The following is a 13,260-nucleotide window of genomic DNA, read 5'->3' on the forward strand; positions in this document are numbered from 1 at the left end:
AACTGGCCGTGTGGTGCCAGGACAACAACCTCTCCCTCAACGTGATCAAGACAAAGGAGATGATTGTGGACTACAGGAAAAAGAGAACTGAGCATGCCCCCATTCTCATCGACGGGGCTGCAGTGGAGCAGGTTGAGAGATTCAAGTTCCTTGGTGTCCACATCACCAACAAACTAACATGGTCCAATCACACCAAGACAGTCGTGAAGAGGGCACGACAATGCCTATTCCCCCTCAGGAGACTGAAAAGATTTCGCATGGGTCCTCAGATCCTCAAAAGGTTCTACAGCTGCACCATCGAGAGCATCCTGACTGGTTGCATCACTGCCTGGTATGGCAACTGCTTGGCCTCCGACTGCAAGGCACTACAGAGGGTAGTGCGAACAGCCCAGTACATCACTGGGGCCAAGCTTCCTGCCTTTCAGGACCTCTACACCAGGCGGTGTCAGAGGAAGGCCCTAAAAATTGTGAAAGACTCCAGACACCCTAGTCATAGACTGTTCCCTCTGCTACCGCATGGCAAGCGGTACCGGAGAGCCAAGTCTAGGTCCAAGAGGCTTCTAAACAGCTTCTAAACCAAAGCCATAAGACTCCTGAACACCTAATCAAATGGCTACCCAGACTATTTGAATTGCCCCCCCACCCTCTTTTACACCGCTGCTACTCTCTGTTGTTATCGTCTATGCATAGTCACTTTAATAACTCTACCTACATGTACATATTACCTCAACTAACCGGTGCCCCAGCACATTGACTCTGTACCGGTAGCCCCCTGTATATAGTCTCGCTATTGATACTTTACTGCTGCTCTTAATTACGTGTTACTTTTATTTCTTATTCTTATCTGTATTTTTTTAAACTGCATTGTTGGTTAGGGGCTCGTAAGTAAGCATTTCACTGTGAGGTCTACAGTGAAGGTCTACAGTGTTGTATTCAGCAGATGTGACAAAAACAATTGAATTTGATATGTACAGTTGAAGTCAGAAGTTTACAGACACCTTAGCCAAATATATTTAAACTCAGTTTTTCACAATTCCTGACATTTAATCAAGGTATAAATTCCCTGTCTTAGGTCAGTTAGGATCAGCACTTTATTTTAAGAATGTGAAATGTCAGAATAATAGTAGAGAGAATTTACATTTACATTTAAGTCATTTAGCAGACGCTCTTATCCAGAGCGACTTACAAATTACACCTTATAATATCCAGTGGAACAACCACTTTACAATAGTGCATCTAAATCTTTTAAGGGGGGGGGGGGTTAGAAGGATTACTTTATCCTATCCCAGGTATTCCTTAAAGAGGTGGGGTTTCAGGTGTCTCCGGAAGGTGGTGATTGACTCCGGATGTCCTGGCGTCGTGAGGGAGCTTGTTCCACCATTGGGGTACCAGAGCAGCGAACAGTTTTGACTGGGCTGAGCAGGAACTGTGCTTCCTCAGAGGTAGGGAGGCGAGCAGGCCAGAGGTGGATGAACGCAGTGCCCTTGTTTGGGTGTAGGGCCTGATCAGAGCCTGAAGGTACGGAGGTGCCGTTCCCCTCACAGCTCCGAAGGCAAGCACCATGGTCTTGTAGCGGATGCGAGCTTCAACTGGAAGCCAGTGGAGAGAGCGGAGGAGCGGGGTGACGTGAGAGAACTTGGGAAGGTTGAACACCAGACGGGCTGCGGCGTTCTGGATGAGTTGTAGGGGTTTAATGGCACAGGCCGGGAGCCCAGCCAACAGCGAGTTGCAGTAATCCAGACAGGAGATGACAAGTGCCTGGATTAGGACCTGCGCCGCTTCCTGTGTGAGGCAGGGTCGTACTCTACGAATGTTGTAGAGCATGAACCTACAGGATTGGGTCACCGCCTTGATGTTAGTGGAGAACGACAGGGTGTTGTCCAGGGTCACGCCGAGGCTCTTAGCACTCTGGGAGGAGGACACAAGGGAGTTGTCAACCGTGATGGCGAGATCATGGAACGGGCAGTCCTTCCCCGGGAGGAAGAGCAGCTCCATCTTGCCGAGGTTCAGCTTGAGGTGGTGATCCGTCATCCACACTGATATGTCTGCCAGACATGCAGAGATGCGATTCGCCACCTGGTTGTCAGAAGGGGGAAAGGAGAAGATTAATTGTGTGTCATCTGCATAGCAATGATATGAGAGACCATGTGAGGATATGACAGAGCCAAGTGACTTGGTGTATAGCGAGAATAGGAGAGGGCCTAGAACAGAGCCCTGGGGGACACCAGTGGTGAGAGCACGTGGTGCGGAGACAGATTCTCGCCACGCCACCTGGTAGGAGCGACCTGTCAGGTAGGACGCAATCCAAGCATGGGCCGCGGCGGAGATGCCCAGCTCGGAGAGGGTGGAGAGGAGGATCTGATGGTTCACAGTATCAAAGGCAGCAGATAGGTCTAGAAGGATGAGAGCAGAGGAGAGAGAGTTAGCTTTAGCAGTGCGGAGAGCCTCCGTGACACAGAGAAGAGCAGTCTCAGTTGAATGCCCAGTCTTGAAACCTGACTGATTAGGATCAAGAAGGTAATTCTGAGAGAGATAGCAAGAGAGCTGGCCAAGGACGGCACGTTCAAGAGTTTTGGAGAGAAAAGAAAGAAGGGATACTGGTCTGTAGTTGTTGACATCGGAGGGATCGAGTGTAGGTTTTTTCAGAAGGGGTGCAACTCTCGCTCTCTTGAAGACGGAAGGGACGTAGCCAGCGGTCAAGGATGAGTTGATGAGCGAGGTGAGGTAAGGGAGAAGGTCTCCGGAGATGGTCTGGAGAAGAGAGGAGGGGATAGGGTCAAGCGGGCAGGTTGTTGGGCGGCCGGCCATCACAAGTCGGAAGATTTCATCTGGAGAGAGAGGGGAGAAAGAGGTCAAAGCATAGGGTAGGGCAATGTGAGCAGGACCAGCGGTGTCGTTTGACTTAACAAACGAGGATCGGATGTCGTCAACCTTCTTTTCAAAATGGTTGACAAAGTCATCCGCAGAGAGGGAGGATGGGGGGAGGGGGAGGAGGATTCAGGAGGGAGGAGAAGGTGTCAAAGAGCTTCCTAGGGTTAGAGGCAGATGCTTGGAATTTAGAGTGGTAGAAAGTGGCTTTAGCAGCAGAGACAGAGGAAGAAAATGTGGAGAGGAGGGAGTGAAAAGATGCCAGGTCCGCAGGGAGGCTAGTTTTCCTCCATTTCCGCTCGGCTGCCCGGAGCCCTGTTCTGTGAGCTCGCAATGAGGCGTCAAGCCACGGAGCAGGAGGGGAGGGGAGGACCGAGCCGGCCGGGAGGATAGGGGAAATAAAGAGTCAAAGGATGCAAAAAGGGAGGAGAGGAGGGTTGAGGAGGCAGAATCAGGAGATTGGTTGGAGAAGGGTTGAGCAGAGGGAAGAGATGATAGGATGGAAGAGGAGAGAGTAGCAGGAGAGAGAGAGCGAAGGTTGCGACGGCGCAATACCATCTGAGTAGGGGCAGAGTGAGTAGTGTTGGAGGAGAGCGAGAGGGAAAAGGATACAAGGTAGTGGTCGGAGACTTGGAGGGGAGTTGCAGTGAGATTAGTAGAAGAACAGCATCTAGTAAAGATGAGGTCAAGCGTATTGCCTGCCTTGTGAGTAGGGAGGGACGGTGAGAGGGTGAGGTCAAAAGAGGAGAGGAGTGGAAAGAAGGAGGCAGAGAGAAATGAGTCAAAGGTAGACTTAGGGAGGTTAAAGTCACCCAGAACTGTGAGGGGTGAGCCATCCTCAGGAAAGGAACTTATCAAGGCGTCAAGCTCATTGATGAACTCTCCAAGGGAACCTGGAGGGCGAAAAATGATAAGGATGTTAAGCTTGAATGGGCTAGTGACTGTGACAGCATGGAATTCAAAGGAGGAGATAGACAGATGGGTCAAGGAGGAAAGAGAGAATGTCCACTTGGGAGAGATGAGGATTCCAGTGCCACCACCCCGCTGACCAGATGCTCTCGGGGTATGCGAGAACACGTGGTCAGACAAGGAGAGAGCAGTAGGAGTAGCAGTGTTTTCTGTGGTAATCCATGTTTCCGTCAGCGCCAAGAAGTTGAGGGACTGGAGGGTAGCATAGGCTGAGATGAACTCTGCCTTGTTGGCCGCAGACCGGCAGTTCCAGAGGCTGCCGGAGACCTGGAATTCCACGTGCGTCGTGCGCGCTGGGACCACCAGGTTAGAGTGGCAGCAGCCATGCGGTGTGAAGCGTTTGTGTGGCCTGTGCAGAGGGGAGAGAACAGGGATAGACAGACACATAGTTGACAGGCTACAGGAGAATGAAAATTAACTAAACAACTGGGGAAGCGAGAGAGCAGGGCCTCCCTCACTAACCTTTCACTGAAACACTCAGATCTAACTCTTCCAACTTCCACTTTAAAAATTATAATTGATGTAAACTACAGTGGTTCAATGTTTCCAGGAACAGGCCCAAACTTAGTTTATTCAGCTAGATAACTTGGTACAGTATTCTTCCGTGAAACCCACCCAGTGCACCGTGTCCTATGACGCCGTAGCTAACTAGCATGCTAGCATCCAATAACACACGTTTAGCACCAATACTTGGTTACAACAAACTACCAATGGATCATTCGTGTCCGTGTCTAGTTCCTTTCATAACGCAGAAGTAATTAAACGTTGGCTAGCTAACACAAAGTCAGTCCTGCTAGCTACACAAGTGGAATGCACGACTCGAAAGTTCAGAAAGTTAAGCTTACATTGCAAAAATCTTATTGACTAAAAATGATACAGTACTGCTAGCTGCTAGAGTTGGCTAGCTAGCAGTGGCTGCGTTTACCTTTATCTTTTATCTTTGATACATAGACAACTATGTAGCTAGCTAACATTACACTAATCAAATCGTTCCGTTGTAATGTATTTAGTTTCTACAGTACTGCTAGTTGGTAAAGTTGGCTAGCTAGCAGTGGCTGTGGTGTTGTGGTGTTGACGCCGTTTAGAAAACGGCGCGAACGAACGAGTACAGCTGGCTAGCTAACCTTGTTAGTTTCTCAAAGCTACACCTACACCTTTAGCTACACCTTTATCCTTGATGCAAAGACAACTATGTAGACCACTATGTAGCTAGCTAGCTAACATTACACTAATCAAATCATTCCGTTATAATGTAATGTAATGAAAAGTAATATTACCCGCGGAGCGAAGTACAGCACGACTACTCCCTCCAGCAGCCAGCAGCCAGCAGCCAATTCCTCCTTTGGCCGCCTCTCCTTCCAGTTCTCTGCTGCCAATGACTGGAACGAACTACAAAAATCTCTGAAACTGGAAACACTTATTTCCCTCACTAGCTTTAAGCACCAGCTGTCAGAGCAGCTCACAGATCACTGCACCTGTACGTAGCCCATCTATAAATAGCCCAAACAACTACCACTTCCCCTACTGTATTTATTTATTTATTTATTTTGCTCCTTTGCACCCCAGTATTTCTACTTAGCACACTCATCTACTGTCAAATCTACCATTCCAGTGTTTTAATTGCTATATTGTATTTACTTCACCACCATGGCCTATTTATTGCCCTTATGTCACCTCATTTGCTCACATTGTATATAGACTTATTTTTCTACTGTATGTTTGTTTTACTCCATGTGTAACTCTGTGTTGTTATATGTGTCAAACTGCTTTGCTTTATCTTGGCCAGGTTGCAGTTGTAAATGAGAACTTGTTCTCAACTTCCCTACCTAGTTAAATAAAGGTGAAATAAATAAATAAAAAAATTAAATAAAAGTTTATGGTATGGACGTCCCAAGGATCCAGGATAGCACTAACAGTGCTACAGAGTTCATATTAACATGACTGTGCATGTGGAATATCTTTCCCCACAGAAACAAAAACCTAGAATGAGAAACGTTCTGGAAGTTATGCAACTTGGGAAGTTTCTTGTTTTTGTCCATTTTGATAACAATTTCTTATAACAAGAGAACTAAACAATAGGTATCTAGTAATGGCCCATGTTTTGATCATTACAGGAATAAACAACCAATGGTGCAGTTTATGAAACCTTTATCAGTGGGCATCTTGAATACATTTCATAGAACAGCAAATGTATCTATCGGTTTCACAAAAACAATATCTGGATTGTGAGATAGCTAAGAGTTATAAAATGTGTGTGCACCAAGGTATTACAAGTAAATATTTTCACTGCATTGTAAAACCATCCTCTAACAACCATAATTAATGGGGCAACTCAGTCGGGTCTCAACTTACTGATAAGAGTTAGAATAATAGATTACACAAGGTGCAATTTCGACATGTGGTTGTGCATCAGCAGTCACTTAATTAGCCCAAGTCTTTAAAACATTTTTAGATTGGCAAGTTAGTCTAGCGGCTAGCTATCTAAACTTATAGTAAGCATGATCAGTTTGTTTTCTTTGTGGCCCCGGCCCACATCAAAGTGGCCCATCCCTGATCTATGGTGACCTATAGCTTATACATGTGGGACTGTACAGACAAGAAGTAAAAGGTCATAAACAGAGGGCCATTCCTGACATACAAACTGTCATTCTACTCTACCAAATAAGAACCAAACACAATCCATAAATGCTTTTTTCAAACAATTTTGATAAAAATATAACTTTTTTTTCAAATTATTTTGTGGGTGTGTACAAACTCTGCAGCTTCTGCCAACAGTTTATCAGTGCCCTGATGAGTCTCATCCTCGTCCTATTCTTTCCCTTCGTCCTCTGGGCAGTCACACACGGCGCTGTTCTCTTCTGTCTCCTCACCTTAAAGAAAGCAAAGGCAAAACATTGAGGATCCGTCTCATCTCATTACATCGGCGTTGACTGATATACATCATTTATACACGTTTACTATCATTATTAAAAAATGAATCGTAAGTGACAAAAAGCATTCACCAGAACCATAGTGAAACCTAGCCCTGTCTTTAAAGCAGCCTCACCAGGTCAGTGTGCCTGCAGTTCTGTCTGATCAGCACTGCCATCATCTCCACTGGCTTCTTCATGCCCCTCTGCTGTCTGCTGCCCCGCCCGTGTCCCTGGTCCCAGCCCTGGCACAGGAACTGCTCCGTCATACCATGGATGGAGCGCAACACGTGCTGCAGCTGCCATAATGAAGCATGGGAAAACAGTGCATTATTAGGCATAGTGTCAAATAAGAGATTCACGTTGGAGATACATTTTGTATAATGATTGTGTTGTCATCTGCAATTCGCATTTTTATTTCATACATTCAAGCAATCAATCATTCATTCAATCAGTCACTCAAACAAACAAACAAACAAAGTTGTAATTGGAGTATAAGGCAAGGGGTAATTGTTTTCACAGAGGGGCATATTAGCTACATCCCCTGTCCATGGTGCTGAAACTGACACACAAACAAACACACTAACAAACACACACACATTTGTTTTACTATCCTTGTAGTGAGCAAACAATTGATTTGCATTCAACATCCTATTTTTCCTAACCCTTAAACTAACCCTAACCTTAACCATAACCCCAAATCTAAAACTAACTTAAGCCTAAAATATAATTTTTCCTTGTGGGGACCTGTGAAATGACAATGGTCATTGTTTTATTATCCTTGTAAGGACTCCTAAGGATAGTAAAACCAAACACACACACACACACACACACACACACACACACACACACACACACACACACACACACTACCTTTCCTGAGGGACAATGGTCCCTCTCTTTGGGTGTGTCAAAAGTGCCTGTCAGATTCTGTTCCAAGAAAGCATACATGTCTGTTAGACAATAAAAGGATATACTTTTTTTTAAAGGATATAACATTCATAACGCAAACCAGTGAAGGCAGTCAAAAACATGTATTCCACTGTACAGACTTGCCCTGCATAATATTTGTGTAGGCTCAAGCTAGTGCCAGACTTATGGAATACGTTTTTCTGAAGTGTGAATTTTGCATCTGCCATTTTCCAGAGTCAATATAACAGGTAGAATAAATTAATAAAGGCACAACTAATAGTTATGTTTGAGATAAAGCCATTTTTATCTTGTGAACAACAGTAACACACTTTCAACGATCTGAAGGCCCACATACCAAATTCTGAAGTTCAACGAAGATTAGTTCTCTGTACGTGCTGAGTATATCCGTGTAGTTGCACCTGCGCTTACTGTAGGAGACACCCAACAGCAGAAACACCACGACGCTACGGAGCACAGGCCCGTTCACATACTGAAAAATCAAGTAGTGTGTGAGTTAACACATACCTGCCAGTCAGCTTGTTTTAATTCACATTAATTATTTGTAGATTTAATATGGAATGCGTCCTGCGCGCAATGCGGTTATTCTTGGGCGCACGACGGAGTCCGTAAACTGTAAGTATATGTCTATATTTAATCATGATCAAACTATTCAACATGCAACAGTTCAGAACAGAGAAAAAACACTATAACAGTTGGTTTTATCTACATGAATGGACCCCATCTCCAAGTGTGCTTTCCATTGATCTAGGACAGCACCCATCGTTACACAAGTATGCATCACATGTCAGAAGGGAATGGCCACCTACCATTTATCATTTTCTATAGGATGATCTTCAGACAAGCAAATCCGTGTCCTCGGGAGCCAGCAGGAGCTGCGGGAGTTATTCGTGATCGGGCTGTGTACATTGTATCCAAAAGGTTAGTAGCCTATTTGGGTGTTTAAAAACGCTTTCATGGCTCAACGCGTTGGCAAGCGGACCCAGGATGTGCAGTGATTTTCCCGAAGTTCAGTGGTTACCCAACATCGCCGAAATCATATTGGCGTCTCTAGTTTCCCTCTCTGTCATGGGTTACTAGCGGTGGGCTTAGGATTTCAGCAAACTCCAGTCCCATCAAGTCGAGGACAATTTCCACGATCAATCAATCACTTTTTTGGTTTCTTTCGGTTTCGTTGGAGTTGGAGAGATTATAGGTGCAGGGGAGCAACGTGGACAGGTTTAGGTTAGATGCGCCCCAATCGGGGGCTAGGTTATGTACACTTTGGAGACCTCAAAATAGTTTGGGCAAACTGTCGTGCGTAATAGTAGAATAATGCTGAAACTGTTGCTTTCAAACTGTTCCATTACTAACCGTTGCATTCAAACTGTTACATTGAAGTCTATATACAAAGGAATGTGAAATTGATGCAAAAAAAAGCGTCTACTAAATGGCATATATTATTATTATATATACAGTGGGGTCCCAAATGATTTGATCCCTTGATAAATATTAGCAAAAATACAATAAATAAATAATACAAGTACTGAGCTATATTGTATGCTAAAAAACGGACAAATTGTTATTTTATACTAACACAATTAATCAGAGAAAGAGATTTTGTTTAACAAGTAAGAAAAAAAAATATTTTTAAAAGTACCCTCACCTTGCAAGCTCGAGGATAATGATACGAGTATTTTTCTAAAATGCTTGATGAGAATGGAGAACACATGGGAGGGATCTAAGACCATTCCTCTATACAGAATGTTTCCAGATCATTGATATCCTTCGTCTGTGCTTATGGACTGAAACATTCTATTCAAACCACAGGTTTTTAAATGGGACTCAAGTCTGGAGACTGAGATGGCCTTGCAAAATGTTGATTTTGTGGTGAATTAACCATTTCTTTGTGGATTTGATGTGTGCTTGGGGTTATAGTCTTGCTGGAAGATCCACTTGATTCACTTGGTGGAGGCAACCAGGTTGTCTAAAAGGTTGTGGTACTTGGTAAAGTCCATGATGGGTACTGAGTCAGTCTGGTTGGGAGGGCTGCTTTGATGTATGGTTGGATTAAAGAATGTTTATGTCCAGTCAGTACTGGAACGTTTACTTTAGGCACAGATGGAATCAGCAAATCCCAACCCAGAACATTATGGGTGAAATGCCAAACTGGTCTTATATCAGTGTCTAGACACACTGTCCACTTCATCTCTCATTGTGCTTACATCCAGAGCCCGGATGCACACAAACAGGCTACTTAGTGTTTTTTGGGTGATTCTCACAAAAATGTAATTTTAAAGAGATATTCTTAGGATTTTTTTAATCCACATTTTCATTTGGAGTAAAAAGAAGGCACTATATATTACATTTTTACATTTTACATTTTAGTCATTTAGCAGACGCTCTTATCCAGAGTGACTTACAGTAGTGAATACATACATTTCATTTTTCATTTCATGCATTTTTTTTTTTTTTTGTACTGGCCCCCCGTGGGAATCGAACCCACAACCCTGGCGTTGCACACACCATGCTCTACCAACTGAGCCACAGGGAAGGCTACAATATATACAAAAGTATGTCGACACCCCTTCGAATTAGTGGATTCGGCTATTTCAGCCACACCCATTGCTGACGGGTGTATAAAATCGAGCACACAGCTAAATCTCCATAGACAAACATTGGCGGAAGAATGGCCTTGCTGAAGAGCTATTTGACTTTCAACGTGGTACCATCATAGGATGCCACCTTTCCAACAAGTCAGTACATCAAATTTCAGCCCTGCTAGAGCCACCCCGGTCAACTGTAAGTGCTGTTATTGTGGAGTGGAAATGTCTAGGAGCACCAACGGCTCAGCCGTGAAGTGGTAGGCCACATAAGATCACAGAATAGGACCACCGAGTGCTGAAGCACGTAGCACGTAAAAATTGTCTGTCCTCGGTTGCAGCACTCACTATCGAGTTCCAAACTACCTCTGGAAGCAACGTCAGCACAAGAGCTGTTCGTCGGGAGCTTCATGAAATGGGTTTCCATGGCCGAGCCTAAAATGGCCGAGCCTAAAATCACCATGCGCAAAGCCAAGCATTGGCTGGAGTGGTGTAAAGCTCGCCACCATTGGACTCTGGAGCAGTGGAAACGTTCTCTGGAGTGATGAATCATGCTTTAGCATCTGGCAGTCCAACAGATGTATCTGGGTTTGGTGGATGCCAGGAGGACGCTATCTGCCCCAATGTACAGTGCCAACTATAACGTTTGGTGGAGGAGGAATAATGGTCTGGGGCGGTTTTTCATGGTTCGGGCTAGGCCCCTTAGTTCCAGTGAAGGGAAATATTAACGCTACAGCATATAATGACATTTTAGACGATTCTGTGCTTCCAACTTTGTGGCAATAGATTGGGGAAGGCCCTTTCCTGTTTCAGCATGACACTGCCCCTGTGCTCAAAGGGAGGTCCATACAGAAATGGTTTGTCGAGATCGGTGTGGAAGAACTTGAATGGCCTGCACAGAACCCTGACCTCAACCCAATCAAGCACCTTTGGGATAAATTAGAATGCCGACTGTGAGCCAGGCCTAATCATCCAACATCAGTGCCCGACCTCACAAATGCTCAGGTGGCTGAATGGAAGCAAGTCCCCACAGCAATGTTCCAACATCTAGTCGAAAGCCTTCCCAGAAGAGTGGAGGCTGCTATAGCAGCAAAGGCGGGACCAGCTCCATATTAATGCCCATGATTTTGGAATGAGATGCTCGACGAGAAGCTTTCCACATACTCACCAGAGACCCAAAACGCGCAGAGGTGTACTGCCAGGAGATCAAGAATCTTCAGACGGTAGCTTCGTGTCACTGGTGCCACCTGAGGTAGCTGAACAATCTACTGAGTCCTGGTTTATACCCCACCATATTGTGAATCACAATGGAAAGGATAGGATTGTGTTTAACTGTTCGTTCCAGCATAAAGGACAGTCACTCAATGACCTTCTCCTCCCTGGACCAACCTTGGGACCATCCCTGTCCTCCTCAGATTCTGTCAACATGCCGTAGCTGTAAGTGGTGACATCCCCTCTGCCAATGAAGCAAGAAACCTTGTTGATGTACTGCGGCAGTTGCTCCATACCATAGGCTGTCGTCGAGCACCTACTGCCCGAGGCTAGATCGGAAAGCAGTGAACTGTGGCTTTCCCAAAGTAGCACAGACCTCCAGGAACCAACCCCTTTGGCAACGTTGGAACTGCCTCAGAGACTCCTTGAGATATAAGCACCACATTGTGTAGCTCTCCAAACCTACAATGAGGAATATCTACAGCATACTTGCCCGTCAATACCACCCACTAGGCTACATCGTGCCTTTCACAACCCGAGCCAAGGTACTTGCCCAGGACCAGTTGAAAGAAAGGATAGTTTGGGACGAGCCCATTCAGCTTCAGAGCCTGCTGGACAGATGGCTTTTCTGGGAACAAGAGATTCCTGACCTTGTCCAGATGGAACTCACCAGAACTTACGCACCACCATATGCTGACAATCCAAAGTCAACCAGAGACCTCCACATATTCTGTGATGCATCATAGAGAGCATATGGCTCTGTTGCCTACATGCAGACTGTGGATGACCAGAAGCAGATGCACATTTCCTTCATTCTGGCCAGGTCTCGCTTTGCACCAAAGAAGCAGCTGTCGATGCCACGCTTGGACCTGAGTGCTGCACTCACTGGGGCTCAGCTGGCCAGTGTCCTCGAGGCAGAACTCACCCTGCCCATCGGACAAGTCATCCTCTGGTCCGATTCAACTACAGTCCTTCATTGGCTCAAGTCAGAATCTTGTAGATACAAGGTCTTCATAGGAACTTGTGTTGCAGAGATTTAGAACCTTACAGATGTAGTCAACTGGAGGCATGTAGATACCGCGAACAACACTGCAGATGACATCACTTGGGGCAATACCTTGAAAGAGCTGGCCCAACCACATTGATGCACCAAGGCCCTGAGTTCCTCCAGCACTCAGAAGATCAGTGGCCTTCAATGCCTTCTGCTGACCCGGAACCTGATGACAGCGAATTGAAGAAATCAGCCTTCTGTGGACATGTATCAGTCAGTTCCAGTCTTCAGCTCCTAACAACTAGATCCCTACACAGGGAGGACGATCCACTCTCCAGTTCACCCAGCAGCAGACTACATAGCCGCAGAGAACCTCCTCCTGAAGCAAGCTCAGATGGAATTATTTCGTGAAGAGGTCAAGGCCGTCATGTCAAACCAGTCTATTCCTTCTAACAGTCGTCTGGGTCCCTTGTCTCCTGAGTATGATAAGGATTCAGGACTCCTTGGAGTTGGCGGTAGATTGCGAAGAGAAGAGCACCTGGAGATGGATGCTATGCACCCCATCGCCTTGGATCCACATCATCCGCTGATCAAGTGACTGATTCAAGATTTCAACTAGACTCTCCTCCATCCCGGCTCAGAGTGGGTCCTGGCGGAACAGGGTCGTAGATATTAAATTCTGCGGGTAAGGGAAACTATCCGGAAGCTTCAGCACACCTGTTTGCAATCCCAAAGATGGCGCATCAAACCTGACGTTCCAAAGATGGCAGACCTACCTCCTGCTCATCTGCATCTGTAC

The 13,260-nt window shown here is 45.6% G+C and overlaps 1 protein-coding gene across 2 annotated transcripts; it reads right to left on the reverse strand.

Moving 5' to 3' along the window:
- Positions 1 to 5,968: 5,968 nt before the first annotated feature.
- LOC106566581 (uncharacterized) lies at positions 5,969 to 8,965 on the reverse strand. Of its 2 annotated transcripts, XM_014134714.2 has the most exons (5): positions 8,486 to 8,943; positions 8,014 to 8,148; positions 7,620 to 7,676; positions 6,884 to 7,045; positions 5,969 to 6,707 (listed from the first exon to the last, which is right to left on the reverse strand). In XM_014134714.2, exons 1-5 carry the CDS (start codon positions 8,486 to 8,488, stop codon positions 6,570 to 6,572), a joined length of 495 nt encoding a protein of 164 aa, XP_013990189.1. In that variant the 5' UTR covers positions 8,489 to 8,943; the 3' UTR covers positions 5,969 to 6,569. The 2 variants fall into 2 exon arrangements, with proteins under 2 accessions (XP_013990189.1, XP_013990191.1); XM_014134716.2 differs by lacking the exon at positions 7,620 to 7,676 and having other exon boundaries at positions 8,486 to 8,965.
- Between the last annotated feature and the right edge of the window lie 4,295 nt (positions 8,966 to 13,260).

Source organism: Salmo salar, chromosome ssa13 (assembly GCF_905237065.1).
Source record: "Salmo salar chromosome ssa13, Ssal_v3.1, whole genome shotgun sequence".
Lineage (NCBI taxonomy): Eukaryota > Metazoa > Chordata > Actinopteri > Salmoniformes > Salmonidae > Salmo > Salmo salar.

Bases quoted from the DNA above. Each gene is read 5' to 3' on its own strand.
- LOC106566581 (XM_014134714.2), bottom strand. The intron at 7,677-8,013 runs GTATGTGGGCCT...TTCTTGGAACAG, and splicing joins TCGTTGAACTTCAGAATTTG to AATCTGACAGGCACTTTTGA. The intron at 6,708-6,883 runs GTGAGGCTGCTT...GCTTTCTTTAAG, and splicing joins ACTGCAGGCACACTGACCTG to GTGAGGAGACAGAAGAGAAC.